General features: G+C 36.9%; 1 protein-coding gene across 2 annotated transcripts in view; it reads left to right on the top strand.

The window, feature by feature from the left end:
- The window catches only part of Kdm2a (lysine (K)-specific demethylase 2A), a gene marked incomplete at its 5' end in the record, with an annotated part of 106,921 nt that overhangs the window by 43,804 nt on the left and 48,120 nt on the right, over window positions 1-14,997 (top strand). For both annotated transcript variants that reach the window (XM_005384357.2, XM_005384358.2), the window contains 3 exon segments: window positions 10,988-11,126; window positions 12,228-12,306; window positions 13,078-13,124. In XM_005384357.2, coding sequence (XP_005384414.1) covers window positions 10,988-11,126; window positions 12,228-12,306; window positions 13,078-13,124 — 265 coding nt within the window.

Genomic DNA, 14,997 nt, shown 5'->3' with positions numbered 1-14,997 from the left:
TTTGAGACAGGGTCTCACTATATAGTTCAGCCTGGCCTTGAACTCACTATGGAGTCCAGACTAGCTTTGATTTTTTTCCCCCTATCTTCTATCTCTTCTTTTTTCTTCCTATTATCTATCCTTTTATTCTAACAGTTTTTGTTTGTTGGTGGGTTGGTTTTTTGAGACAAGGTCTCACTGTGTAGTCCAGGCTGGCCTTGAACTCATGTAATCCTCCTGCCTCAGTCTCCTGAGTGGGATTAGAGACTTGTACCGCAGTATTGGGCACTGAGCTTGATTCTTTAAAGTGTGTACGAGTGCATATTAAAGCAGTAAAGTAAGGATTTGGTATATATTGCAAAGATTCAGAGTTAATCCATATAGCTTTATAATTTTACGAAAACATGCCCCCAGCCCCTCCACCCTGGCAGTATCACAATATGAGACATGAAAACCTAGGTCTCAATTAACTACTTATATCATCGCCAACAAGAAGTCCTATAATTAAAGCTTTGCTCTTAGGCAGTAGAATAAGAAAATCTTTTTCTTTTTCTTTTTTTTTTTTAAGTGGTATAGGGATTAAACCCAGAGCCTTTGCACTGAGCTGTATCCTCAGCTCTTTGTAAATTTTGAGACGGTCTTGCCAAGTCACTGAGTTGCTCAGGTTGGGCTTAAATTTGGAGTCCTCCTCCCTCAACAACAGAGTGCTGGGATTACAGGTGTGTGTCATTACCTTCACTGATAGAGCAGAATCTTTATTTCCTTGGAGAAAATAGGAAATGATAAATTAATTTTGGTAAAACCAATATTAGCAGCTAGGTGTGATGGCACATGCCTGTAATCCCAGCAGTTGAGAGGCTGAGGTAGGAGGAATGCTGGGAGTTCGAGGCCACCCTGGGCTACAAAATGAGACCCTGTCTCCAAAAAAAAAAAAAAAAAAAAAAAAACTTCATCATTGTATAAGATATGTAATAAATGTTGGTCTGATTCCAAGCAGAATGAAAACAAACTCTCATGGTATACACATAATAGCTAGAATGTAGTACCCTTCAGCAAATATCAGAAACCTCTCCTCTAGGGAAAAGATCCGTTGCTAATCCCAAGCATAGTTTTCTCACTTAAACATTCTCTTTGACCAAAAACACACATTCTCTCTCTCTCTTTGTGTCTCTCTCTCTCTCTCTCTCTGTCTCTCTCTATGTCTCTCTGTCTCTGTCTCTCTGTCTCTGTCTCTCTGTCTCTCTCTCTGTCTCTGTCTCTCTCTCTGTGTCTGTCTCTCTCTCTCTCTCTCTCTCTCTCTCTCTCTCTCGTTTTTGTCTCCTTGTTGCCAGTTGGACCTACGGCTTCACCTCTCTCTCTTTGAGGTCTCCTTTAACTGTATTTTCCTGCTACCTCATGCAAATGGCTTGGCTGAAGTTTTGTCCTAATAGATTTCAGTAGTATGGAGATGTGGTTGGAACTGTCAATTTTAGAACCAGAGTGCTTGAGTTTAAATACAAGTCACACCAGTTTCTAGCCACATTAGTTCCTTAGTAACTTTTCCTTGTTTGTAGAATTGGAGGTAATATATCAGAATGTTGGGTTTAAATGTTAATAACTGCATGGTGTTTATTACAGTACTGGGCAGGTGTTAAACACTCAAACTTTAGCTGCTGTTACTATTTTGCCCTGTCAACATAGTTCATCTTCAAAATAGTAACTATTTCGGTTTCTCTTTAATAAAAACATCAATTAAAAAAAAAATCAATAGCACCCACCGTGCCAGGCTCCATCATGTAACATTTTCTTTATCCATTGATTACCATCTAGGCTGATTCTTTAACTTTTTTTTTTTTTTTTTTTTTTTTGGTTTTTGGTTTTTCTCCGGTACCGGGAACCGAACTCACGACCTTGAGCTTGCCAGGCAGGCGCTTTTGCCGCTGAGCTAAATCCCCAGCCCCTGATTCTTTAACTTGATTATTGTGAATAGTGCTGTGAAAAACATGTGTATGCAGGTATCTCTACTATGTGCTGACTCTTGATTCCTTTGGGTATATCCTCCATTGTGGTATAGCTGGATCATATGGTTAGTTCTATTTTTAGTTTTTTGAGGAACCTCCATCCTGATTTCTTTTTTTTTTTCGAACCTGATTTCTATAGTGGCTGTACTTATTATTATTATTATTTTTTTTTTGGTTTTTCTCCGGTACCGGGAACCGAACTTATGACCTTGCACTTGCCAGGCAGACGCTTTGCCACTGAGCTAAATCCCCAGCCCCGTGGCTGTACTTATTTACACTCACACTAATAGTGTATAAAGATTCCTTTTTTTGCCACATCCTTGATAGCATTTGTTATTTTTTGTTTTGTTGATAGTAGCCATTCTGACTGGGGTGAAATAGAATCTCAGTGTAGTTTTGATTCACATTTTTCCCTGGTGGCTTATGTTGAGCATTTTTTTTTCATAGAATTATTGGCCATTTTTACTCCTTTTGAGAAGTATCTGTTCAGCTCATTTGCCCATTTATTGGTTGGATTACTTGTTCTTTTGGTGTTAAAGTTTTGAGTTCTTTTGTTTTTTTTTTTTGAGTTCTTTATGTATTCTGAATATTAGTTCTTTAAGGTACATAGCTGACAAATATTTTCTCCTTTAGGCTGTCCCTTTACTCTGTTGATTGTTTCTTTTGTGCAGAAGCTTTTTAATTTGATATAATCCCACTTTAGAGTCCTGTTTGGGAAATTGTTGCCTATAACAGTAGTTTGAAGTGCTTGTTCTGTGTTTTCCTTTAGTAGTTTCAATGTTTTAGTTCTCAACTGTTTGGATTTTTTGTTTTATTTTTTGTTTTTTTGAGGCAGGGTCTTAACTCTGTAGCCCAGGCTGTCCTTGAATTTACTGTGTAGCCTACTGGTCTCCAGCTCACAGTGATCCTCCAGCTTCTGCCTTCTGAGTGCTGGGATTACAGGCGTGTGCTACCATGCCCAGCCAGACTTTCAGTTTTTACACTAGGTTTTGAGCCATTTGAATTTATTTTTGTTCAGGGTGAGAGATAGGTATCTAGTTTCGATTTTGCATAGATAGATGCTTGGTGTTCCCATTTAAAAAGATTAGTGTATGTTTGCAATACATGATATTTACATTTGTTTAGGGGAATTAATAAATATATCTTGGTCATTTTTTTATTTTGTGTTTTTGAAACAGGGCCTCTCTATATAGTTCAGGCTAGCTTGAACTCACTGTGTAGCCCAGGCTGGCCTCAAACCTGCAGGCTCCCTAAGTGGTGGGATTGCAGACATGCACCACCACACCTGGCTGTCTTCAGTTTTTAAATTTTCATTGTAGAGGTCTTTTACCTCCTTGGCTAGGTTTATTCTCAGCCGGTTTGTTTGTTCTTCAGGCTGTTGTAAATGAGACTGTTCTCTTGCTTTCTCAGTAAGTTCGTTATTGGTGTATAGGAAAACTACTGATCTTTGTATGTTGATTTTTGTATCTTGCTACTTTGTAGAATTTATCAGTTCTAAGAGACTTTCGGTAGACTGTTTATGGAGTTTTCTAGGCCTAAAGTAATACCATCTGGAAAGAGGAATACATTGACTATTCCCTTTCCTATTTGTATCCCTTTTTGTTTCTTTCTGCTGTCTGCACTGGCTACAGTACCCACTACTATATATTGAGGGTGGTGAGAGTGGACACCTTATCTCCTCCTTGACTTTCGAGGAAATGCTTTCACTTTTTCTCTGTTCAGTGTGATGCTGAAATGAGGTGTTTTTGTTTTTAGTACAGAATAAATAGACGGGAGATACTGATAGGTAGCAAATTTTCAATGTAGTATAACGTAAATTGAAATATGACTTAAAGAACTGAGTTGGAAATAGCTTGTAGACAGCTTTATTTTAGAATATAGAGGTACCTTGAGTTATTACCAAGGGAAAATCAGAATTTAGAGAGGTGAAGTGATTACTAAAACTGTCTACCTTCCTGCAGAAAAAGTAGTAGTAGAATTGACACTAGGTAACTTCTTCCTTTAGAAGTGGCAGCAAACCTATGGCACACATGCTGCAGTGTGCTGTTTGTATCATTGAAATTTCTAAAAAGTTCAGTCACTGTTTCAGACACTTTTACTTTCTGATTTTCTGTTGTCTCAAAAAATTTAAAGACAGTTTTACCTTGTTTCCTTATTTGTAAAATAATTTCATTTATTTGAATTCTCACCAGGTGATTATCTTAGGCAAGAAGACATTATAAAATACAAGATGATAGAATTGTGTATTGGTTTATGATTTTTATTTTATTACATTATTAGTTTTTTGAAAATTATAATAGGCTGGGCATGGTAGCGTACACCTCTGATCGCAATACTTAGGGACCAAGGCAGGAAGACCACTGTGAGTTCCAAGGCCAGCCTGGGCTACATAGTGAGTTTGTAGACAACATGAACTATATAACAAGATCCTGTCTCAAAAACCAAAAAATAAAATGAAATAAGAATATGATAAATAAAGTTTGCCATTTTAATTACTTTTAAAGTATACCATTCAGTATTAATGATTGTATTGACAGTGTTACAGTATCACTATCACTTATCTCCCAAACTTATTCATCACCTCAAATAGAAAAATTTTCTTTTTTTTCTTTTTTTTTGAGACAGGGTCTTACTGTGTAATTCAGGCTGACCTTGAACTCACTGTGTAACCCAGGCAGGCCTCAAACTCACGGGGATCCTCCAGCCTTAGCCTCATGAGTGCTGGGATTACAGGCATGTGCCACAACACCCAACCCCAATTAGAAACTCTCAGTTACAAAGCAGTAACTTTTATTTCACCTTACCTGATCCTATCCTAACTTCTGTTTTACTTTGTGCCTGTATGACTACAAATTTTAGGTACCTCTTACAATGGGAATCATGTATTTGTGCTTTTTTATGGGTACCTTGTTTCATTTCGCATGATGTCCATAAGGTTCATTCATGTTGTTAAAGTGTCAGAACTTCAATCCTTTTTCCAGCAGAATAACATGCCATTGTATGTATATTCCACATTTGTTAATGTATTTATCTGTCAATAGATGAGTTCTTTCTACCTTTTGGCTGTTACGAATAATGCAGTTGTGACCATTGTAAAAATTTCTGTTTGAGTTTCTGGTTTCAGTTCTTTTGGAAGTGGAATTATTGGATTATATGTATAATCTTGGGGGGGAAATTACCATAGTGTTTTCTTTTCTTTTTTTTTTTTTTTGGTTTTTCTCCGGTACCAGGAACCAAACTCACGACCTTGCGCTTGCCAGGCAGGCGCTTTGCCGCTGAGCTAAATCCCCAGCCTATCATAGTGTTTTCATTATAGGCTGTACCATTTTACATTCCCCCTAGCAATTCATGAGAATTCTGGTTTTGCCACTTCATACTAACAGTCATTATCTTTTTAAAACTTTTTTTTTTTTAAAGTAATTGTACTCTGAATGGTTATGAGGTGGGATCTCATTGTTGTTTTGATTTCCCTAATGTCTAATGATATTGAGTATATCTTTCATGTTCTTAATGGCCATTGGTGTATCTTCTTTGGAGAAATGTTTATTCAAGTTGCAAATTTTTTAATTTGGTCATTTTATTTGTAAGACTTCTTTAAATATTCTGAATATCAAACCCCTTATCAAATACATGATTTGGAAATATTTCCTCCCATTCTGTGGCTTGGCTTTTCAATCTCTTGATAATTTCTTTGCATAAAAGTTTTAAATTTTTATGACATGCAACTTACTGTTTTGTTTTTGGCATTGCTAGGGTTTGAACCCCCCCAGGCCCTTTGCACTGAAACAGCTCTTTTTTTGTTTGTTTTTGTTTTTTAGATTTTGAGACAGGGGCTTACTGAGTTGTTAAATTGCCTAGGCTGGGCTCAAACTTTTGATCTACCTGCCTCAGCCTCTCAAAGTGCTGGGATTTACAAAGTATATGCATCACTATTTTTCTTGGGTAGTGTTAGCTTTGATCCATTTTGTTTTGAGGTCTGGGTATGATTTCTTGGTCTGTAGCCCATGCTGACCCTGCACTCAATCATCCTCTTGCCTCAGCCTCCCAAGTACTAGGGTTATAGTTGTGCACCACCACACCTGTTCATTTTTCTTCTTTGACCTACTAATGTGGTGAACTAGATTACTAGATGAAGTGGAAATTCTGCAAAGTAATAACCTTTTTTTTACATAGAAGTAAAAGAAGTATAATTTCTGGCACATTGTACTAGTTCATGAAATGCCTGCTTTGTTTTATTTGCTAGCTAAAATGGCTGTGTTTAAGGTGGGTGTGGTGGTGTGCATGCCTATAAATCCTAGCACTTGGGAGGCTAAGGCAGGAAGATTGCTGCAAGTTCCAAGCCAGCTTGGTCTACATAGCAAGACCCTATCTAAAAAAAAAAAAACAAAAAACAAAAAACAAAACAAAACAAAAAAACTAACAAAAAACCTAAAATGGCTATATTTACAAAAAGATTATGCCTTTTCCAAAAAAAAAAAAAAGTTCCTTAATAGTGCTACTTTTTATGGGTCTGTATCCAACATTTTCTCTTAAAAATACTTTACTTAAACATATACATTATATTACCTTTTATTTCACATTTTTTTTGTTGAGATGAAATTTATATGCCATTAAATTCACTCTTTTAAAAATATAGAATTTAGGGCTGGGAATATAGCTCAGTGGTACAGCGCCTGCCTGGCAAGTGCAAGGTCCAAGTTTGATTCCCAGTACACCCCCAAAAGTATAATTTAGTAGGGTTTTCTTTTTTTTTTTTTTTTTTTTTTTTTGGTTTTTCTCCGGTACCGGGAACTGCACTCACGACCTTGCACTTGCCAGGCAGGCACTTTAGCCGCTGAGCTAAATCCCCAGACCCTTTAGTAGGGTTTTCTTTTTTTGTATTTTCACAAAGTTGTACAAAGATCAGTCACCAGTATCTAATTCCAGAACATTTGGATTACCCCAAAGAAACGCAATACACATTAGCAGTTACTTCCCATCGTTCTTCACCCTGGCTCTGGGTAATCACTAATATACTTCCTATCTCTATAGATTTGGTTATTGTGGACACTTCATGTAAATGGAATCATAATGTATGGCCTTTTGTGATGGGATTTTTTTACTTGGTATAGTGTTTTTCAGTTGTAGCATTTATCAGTAACTATCTTTTTTGCTCAGTAACATTTCATTGTACAGATAATACTATGTCTTATAATCTGTTCTTTAGTTGATCCAGATTGTTTATCCAGATTCAGTTGATGAATCTTTGGATTGTTTCTACTTTTTGTTTATTGTGAATAACGTTGCTGTCAATAAGGCTGTAAGAGCTAAGCATAGTGGTGCACTTCAGCAACTCAGGAGACTAAGGCAGGAGGATTACTTAAACCTGTGAGTTTGAAATCAACCTGGGCAACATGATGAGACTCCATCTCCAAAAAAAAAAAAAAAAGGTGCTGTAAATTTTATGTGTACATTTTTGTGTGAATGTATGCTTTCATTTGCTTCTGTAGGTAGATGCATAGGAATAGAATCCTGGGTCACATGGTAATTTTATATTAAATCGTTTCAGAACCTGCCAGTGTTTTCCAAAGGTGCTTCCTTGGTATTTTATATTACCACCCCACAATATGTGAGGATTCTACTTTCTCCACATCCCCACCAACACTTGTTATTTGACTAAATGAAGTGGTAACTCATTGTAGTTTTGATTTGCATTTCCTTAATGACTAATAATGTTAAGCTAATGACAAATGATTTTTCAAGGGCTTAGTGGCCAGTTGTAAATCTTTGTGAATTATCTATTCAAATCCTTTGCCCATTTTGAAATTGTTCATTTTCATTCTTTTTATTGACTTGTAAAAATTCCTTAAGTATTCTGGATATTAGATCCTTGTTAAATTAATGCTTTTCAAGTGGGAGAAAATCGTATTCCATGGGGGATTCTTTCCTGTCACTTTTCTTGATTTTTTTAAAATATAAAGTTTTAATTTTTAGGAAGTCCAAGAGTTATACTTTTGATGTTATATCTAAGAAACCATTGCCTACTCTAAAGTCATAAATATTTGTGGTGGGAAACAGATGTCAGTATTCAGTTTGTATCTGTTGATTACCTTGACACTCAGTCCGTGCTGGGTTGGATGTGCTTTTAAAGCACTTATGAGACATGCTGTTGAAATTTACATTAACTAAGATTTTTACATTACAGTGGGGAATAGGAAGATTCCCACTCTATCCTTCACACTGTTAAAACTGACACAGGTAATTTTCACACATGGTTGCTGACATCCCATTTGCAACAGTCAAAAAGAAATCAAGAGTTTAAGTTTTTCTGTTGCCTTTAAGAAATGGGAATGATTTGACTGGAACAAGAGCCTCCTCTTTATACTTACATTCATTGTATTAATTTCTGCTTGAAAATAGGGAGAAGAAAAGGATTTAAAAAGACAGAAAGGTTGCAGCAACCATATTAGAAATGTTGGGATAATAAGGATGATTATTTGTTTTGACAAGCAGATTAGAATTTACAGTGAAAGTGTTTCCTAAAAGTAATTATTTGAGCCTAGCAAGCATGGTGTCACATACCTGTAATCCCAGGACCCAGGAGGCTGAGGCAGAAGAATTGGTGTGAGTTTATGGCCAGCCTTGGCTTCTGGAGAGTTCAAGGCTAGCCTGAAGTACATAGTGAGACACTGTCTCAAAAAAAATTTTTTTTAAAAAAGCTTACAAAGTAACTACTTGAGGAAACTACTAATCTCTAGTACTTCTGTCCAGAGTTACATAAAGGCAATAAAGTGAGGGAACTAGTTGATTCTTAAAACAATAAACCCCTACAAATACCAGTATGTAAGAAACTCTAAGTGAAACCCTCCATCAAAAAAGGTATCTAAAAGTATTTTGAACAATGATGGCCTTATTAAGTTCGTGAAAGTTTATTAAAATCGATTCTTCCAGAGTACTAACAAGTGTTAAAAGGCTTTTTACTAAATATGGAAAAGGTATGATATCCAGTAACTTTAATCTTGTTTTCCACTAGTAACAAATCTATTTTCATTTTTTATGATTTAATTTCTACCCTTTTACACATCTTCATTTCCTGAGACTTCTCTAGTATCTCATTTTAAATAGTTATATAAATGCAGGTTTTGTGTAATCAATTGTAGATCATCAGTACCTAGCTTTAAATTTCAGGTGTGGTTATTTTTAGCACTTATAAGGGCAGGGCTACTTCTTGCCTCTACCACTTGTCAAATGATATATTTTCTCGAGAAATTTTTGCAAATATTTACACTGGTTAAAATAAAGAACATTAAAAGGTAAATTTGTGACATAGCCAACATTGTTTATAACAGCTTATGAGATAGAACATACTGCAAAATTCACTGAAGTGTATAATTTAGGGTTTAGTGTATTCACAGAGATGGGTAAATATTGGTACTAATTCAGAACATTTTCATGGCTTCTGAGAGAAACTCCATACCATTAGCAGTTATTTCCCATTCCCTGACCCTTGGGAACTACTTACTTACTTTCTGTGGGTTTGCCTATTCCAGACACTTTGTATAAATGAAATCATATACTGTGTGGTCTTTTGTGTCTGGCTTTTACTTGGCCTAGTATTTTCAAAGTTTGCACATGTTGTAGTACATATTATTATTTCATTTTTCTAATTTGTATAGATTCTCCACATGTCAGCAGTTTGTTGTTGGTTTTTTTGTTTTTTGGTCTTTTTGAGACAGGGTCTTGCTATGCAGTTCAGGCTGGCTTTGAGCTCACTTTGTAGCGGAGGCTGGCCTCGAACTCAAAACAATCCCCCTGCCTCAGCTTCCTGAGTGCTGGGATTACAGGCATGAGCCACCGTGCCCAGCATAGCACTTTTGTTATTGTTCATCTTTTTTCTTTCTCCTTTTTTGTGTCTCCGCTCCCCTCTTCCCCTCCCCTTTCCTCGCTTCGTCTCCCCTCCCTTTCCTTTCTGCAGTGTTGGGAATCAATCTCAGGGCCTTGTGCATGTTAGGCAAGTACTCTACCAATGAGCTACTCCACTAGTTCTGTTACCCATTTTTTTCACAATAGCCATCATGGTGGTTATGAAGTGTGGTGTTTGTTTTGTTTTGTCTTGCTTTTGTCTTTTTGAGACAGGGTTTCACTATGCAGTTCAGGCTGGCCTTGAACTCACTTAGTAGCCCAGGCTGGCTTCCTGCTGCAACCTGCCAGGTTCTGGGATTACAGGTGTTTGCTGCCAGGACCAGCCTCACTATGGTTTTGGTTTCCATTTCCCTAGTGACTTACAATATTGAGCATCATTTTATGTGCTTATTGGCTATTTGTATGTCATCTTTGGGGAGACATAGTATCTCTAAATATGGGTGGTCTGCTGGATAGCATACTGTTGCTTAGCTTTTTTTTATCTAAGATAGAGTTTTTTTTTAAATTAATATTAAAATGTTTTAGTCTATCCTTGAGGTCTTTTTTATAAAGCTATTCTTAGATACATCTCCCTCCTATGAAAAAATTACATTTTCACTTTAATTTCTATAAAGACCATTTATATCCACTTTGTGTTTATTTGCTTTAGGGTCGAATCTTGGTAGTTCAGGCCTTGAACTTACAATATAGCCAAAGTCAGCCTCAAACTTACGACCCTTTTGCCTCAGCCTCCTGAGTGCTGGGACTACAGAGATTTACTAGCATGCCTGACGGTTTATCCGCACTTTGATAAGCTATGATAGATAAAATACATAGTATATCCTATTTGAATTTTTTATTGTGAATTTACATCTCTAGGCTTAAAAAGTTAGTAAAGGTAAAAGTCACAGAGAATCCAGTGGCTCGTTAAAACTGTTACATTCTGTGCATTCTGAGACTGTCATCTGATCTTGAATTGAAAGAATAGACTTGTAAAATAAGGAAAATTGATGTTTGACATAAAAACTGAGGTTGAAAGTAGCATTGTGTACACATGGGGGCACTGACTGCTTGTAGATAGGCGTAGGAAAGTTTGTGATTTCATCCATATGTCCCTTATTACCCAGCGTGGTACCATGCGACGGCGCTATGAAGATGATGGAATTTCAGATGATGAAATTGAAGGGAAAAGAACTTTTGACTTGGAAGAGAAGCTCCACACCAACAAATATAATGCCAATTTTGTTACGTTTATGGAAGGCAAAGGTCAGTATCATTTTGATTCAGAGGCACAGTCCCTTGATGTAGTAAGTCATAGACAACTGTTGATTTAGCATGTGTGCCATGGAAATACTGCCTGTTGATGCTGTTTATCCATTTCTTTAGTTACATAATGTGACTTGTACAACCCTTTCCTCACCCATTCTCATACCCTTAAGGCATTCTATTAGAAGGAGTCAAAGATGGGTGTGGTGGCTCACACCTATAATCTCAGTAAATGGGAGGCTGAGGCAGGAGGATCAAAAGTTTGAGCCCTGGCTGGGCAACTGAGTGATTTTTTTTTTTTTTTTTTTTTGAGACCCTGTCTCAAAGGAGGGCAGTGCACTAGAGATGTAGTTCAGTGCTCCTTGGGTTCAATCTCCAATACCACTAAAAAAAAAGTAGTCTTTTATTAGACTGCGAATGACGTTGTTGTTTTGGTTTTTTGAGACAGGGTCTTGCTTTGTAGTGCAGGCTGGCCTTGAACTCACTATGTAGCCCAGGCTGGCTTCAAACTCGGCGATCTTCCTGCCTCAGCCTCCCGAGTGCTGGGATTACAGGTGTGTGCCACCATGCTGGGCTCTGTTATGTTTTTTTCTTAATGACCTTTTGCTTCTCTCATCTCTCTGCTTGGGTTTAATGTAAAATAGTACAGTGAAACCCCTTTTGTGCATATACCCACCCCACTGAAGCAAGGTGGGATTCCATGTGTATCACATAGCTTTGATCCTTAGCATACTGACAGAGATGTCATATCTGTATTGTAGTGGTCAGAATTAATTTTTTGGTAAGAGACAGGGTAATAGCAGTTTCTATTAAGTTTTATGAAATAACTCATTAATAGTACTGTATGTTCTGTTAAGTTCTAAATTTCCTGTAGAAATATAGACATAGCAAACTCCTAAAGCCCTACTCTTCAGTGTGCTATCCCTATTTCCTATGAGGTACTTCTTAGTAACAAGCATGTGTGTACTGCCTAATAGAGCACAGCAGTATGCACAAAAGAAAAATCATCTATCTATGCCTTATTATTTACATCCTTTTTATGCCTCCCCTTTTCTAACTATTCCTTTTGTCTTTCTAATAATTGTTTTCCTATGGTGATAGATTTTAATGTAGAGTATATCCAGCGGGGTGGCTTGAGAGACCCTCTGATATTCAAGAATTCCGATGGACTTGGAATAAAGTAAGTGTTCTGGGCCTGGCTGAGTGTGGTTGTAAAATGGCTGTAGACTATGGCAGTATGAAGAACACAGAGCAGTAGTTAATTTAAAATAATTTCCCACTTATTTAAAAATGTAGATGCCGGGCATGATGGCATATGCCTGTAATCCCAGCACTCGGGAGCTGAGGCAGGATCATTGCGAGTTTAAGGCCAGCCTGGGTTACAAAGTGAGCTCAAGGCCAGCCTGAACTTCATAGCGAGACTGTGTCTCAAAAAGACAAAAAAATAAAATAAAAATAAAAATGTAGCCAGATATTAAGGCAATGCATTTAATCCTAGCACTCTGGGAGGCCAAAGCTCCTAGGAGGATCACACGTTCAAGCCCAGCCTGGGCAATTTAGTGAGATCCTGTTGGGCAGGATGGGGATGGTCAGTGCAAAGGCCCTGGGTTTAAATTCCTAGTACAGTCAAAAAAGAAAAGAGAGGAAAAGAAATATTACACATATGGTTCATGTTAACGGTAAATAAAACAATATAGATGAGCTTAGAAGAAATCTAAATCTCAAAAAAAATTTAATTTCTTGAGATCTTCTACCTTTAAGTAATCATTGTTAACACTTGTATATTTTTTCTATATATGTCAGTGTGTAATATACAATCATTTATATTTTAAAATCATTTAAAGTCCAAATGTGAAGATTTATGTGTTTGGGGAGCCCCCATACTTGAAGAAAAAACCTCACATAGATAAGTTGTACTTTTGCTTTATACTTACTGGTATTTGTTTCCTAGGATGCCAGATCCAGACTTCACTGTGAATGATGTCAAAATGTGTGTAGGTAAGTATCAAGCTGGGCTCAGGGACTTTGAGGCAAAGATTTAAGACATAAGACTAAGTCCTAAATCTCAAGCTAAGGTATAATGTTTAGGAATATTCAAGTATATACTCAGAAACTACTGTTTTATTAGCCTCTAAGAATTTTCTCAAAGGAAGTTAAAAATATTACCTCATTTAATACTCACTAGCCATAGAACCTTTGACTGTATCCTTTTCCTTTCTCACTGTGCATCCTTCCCTTTCTCCATAAAGGTCTTGCCTTCCTAGGCAACCTACCCAGGAAACTGAAAATTCATATCTCTGAACCAAGAAAGAATCTTCTGATATCTGTGATTCTCTTTCTGTATCCTAAAAGCAGTAGAGATTTTTCCTGGAAATTCTCACCAGTGCCACATTTAGTAACTTCTCTAAGACTTGAAACTTTGTAAACTGATAAGTAGATATATTTAAATTTCTCATCCATTAAATTGAATCTTTAATCTGATGTGTATTTTATTATATTTAAAATTTAGGAAAAGACATTATCACAAGATAATTAAAGAACAGAACTTTTGAGGTCCGTAAACACTTAGTTTGCTACAGACAGTTGGTGTTCACTGTGGCCCTGAGATACTCGTAATATCTCTAGGAGTTCAGAGGCTGTAGCTCTCCTATACACAGTAAGGTAGTAAAGTTGCATAAAATCTTTTAGAAGTGTTTCAAACAGGACATGAAACAGAAGAGATCTTTTCTCTTTCCTCCTAACACCGTAACGCTACTATGTTTTGTCCTTTGAACTGAAAATAAATATTGCAGTACTGTCTCTTGCCCACTTGAGGGCCCTTGATAGACTGCTGGATAAAGTCTTTAGTTTATCTAAGAGATGAATGTCATAGGACAGATAGAAGTTCTCTGATACCAGTATTATTCATCCCTTCACTGTTCTTGTATTAGATTCTAGCCATCTGCCTACCACTGTTGTATCGTAGGACTTAGGGCAGCACCTAGAATATAGTAAGTACTCAGTAAATCTGTTGAATAATTAAAATGCTTTCCCACTCTTTATAAGAAAAACTTTCTCTCTGGGGTGGCTTAACATAACCTACTTGAATAGTTACTAGCCTATTATTTCACTTTTTTTAAGGTGTTGGGGGAGCAAACCCAGGTGCTGTGTATGCTAGGCAGGTTCTCTACCACTGAGCTATATCCCAACCCCTCACTTTCTCCCATCCTTTCTTCTTTCCTTATTCTTTTTTACATTTCTTTCGTAGTGGACCTCTGGGACAGTAATTCCCTGGGTCTTTAAGATAGTAGACAACCATTGCTTTTCTTTATTGGTTAGAAATTCTCATGGGTTATGGTCCACAGATGACCTTCATGAGAATCATCTGTAATAACTTGCTAAAATGAGATCCTGGAAAGGTGGTAGGAAATTTTCCTCCCATGTAGATATTGTGTTAGCAATTATTGCACTGATGTAATTATTTCAGAATTTTCTAGTCTACTGAAGGCTTACAATTTCCAGAGAATGACTTGGATAGTAAAGTATAGTAAATTCCAGTCAGTTTCAGATCTTAGCATACTCCATACCGCCTCACCTCACTAACCAGGCTGTGGCACACAGCTGTGGGTATGCTTCCTGGAACAGTCAGCAAACAGCTTGCAAGAGCCAAGATAGGCAAAAAGGCCCCCCCTGTCCTCCAAGTATTGGAAATCTGTACTGTGATCACTGATTGCTGCTTATAACTGTAGAAGTATAAAGAAGCAAGTGACCCATGTTTGACCTTCCATCAACTGTTGTTGTCCTCTCTCCTCCTACCCAAGCAGTTTCCAGGGTATTTTATTTATTTATTTATTTATTTATTTATATATATATATATATATATATTTTTTTT

This window comes from Chinchilla lanigera, unplaced genomic scaffold, assembly GCF_000276665.1.
Source record: "Chinchilla lanigera isolate Chin_1 unplaced genomic scaffold, ChiLan1.0 scaffold00021, whole genome shotgun sequence".
In the NCBI taxonomy this organism is placed as follows: Eukaryota; Metazoa; Chordata; class Mammalia; order Rodentia; family Chinchillidae; genus Chinchilla; species Chinchilla lanigera.
The sequence above is the reverse complement of the archived record's forward strand: the minus strand, read 5'-3'. Positions and strand labels throughout refer to the sequence as shown.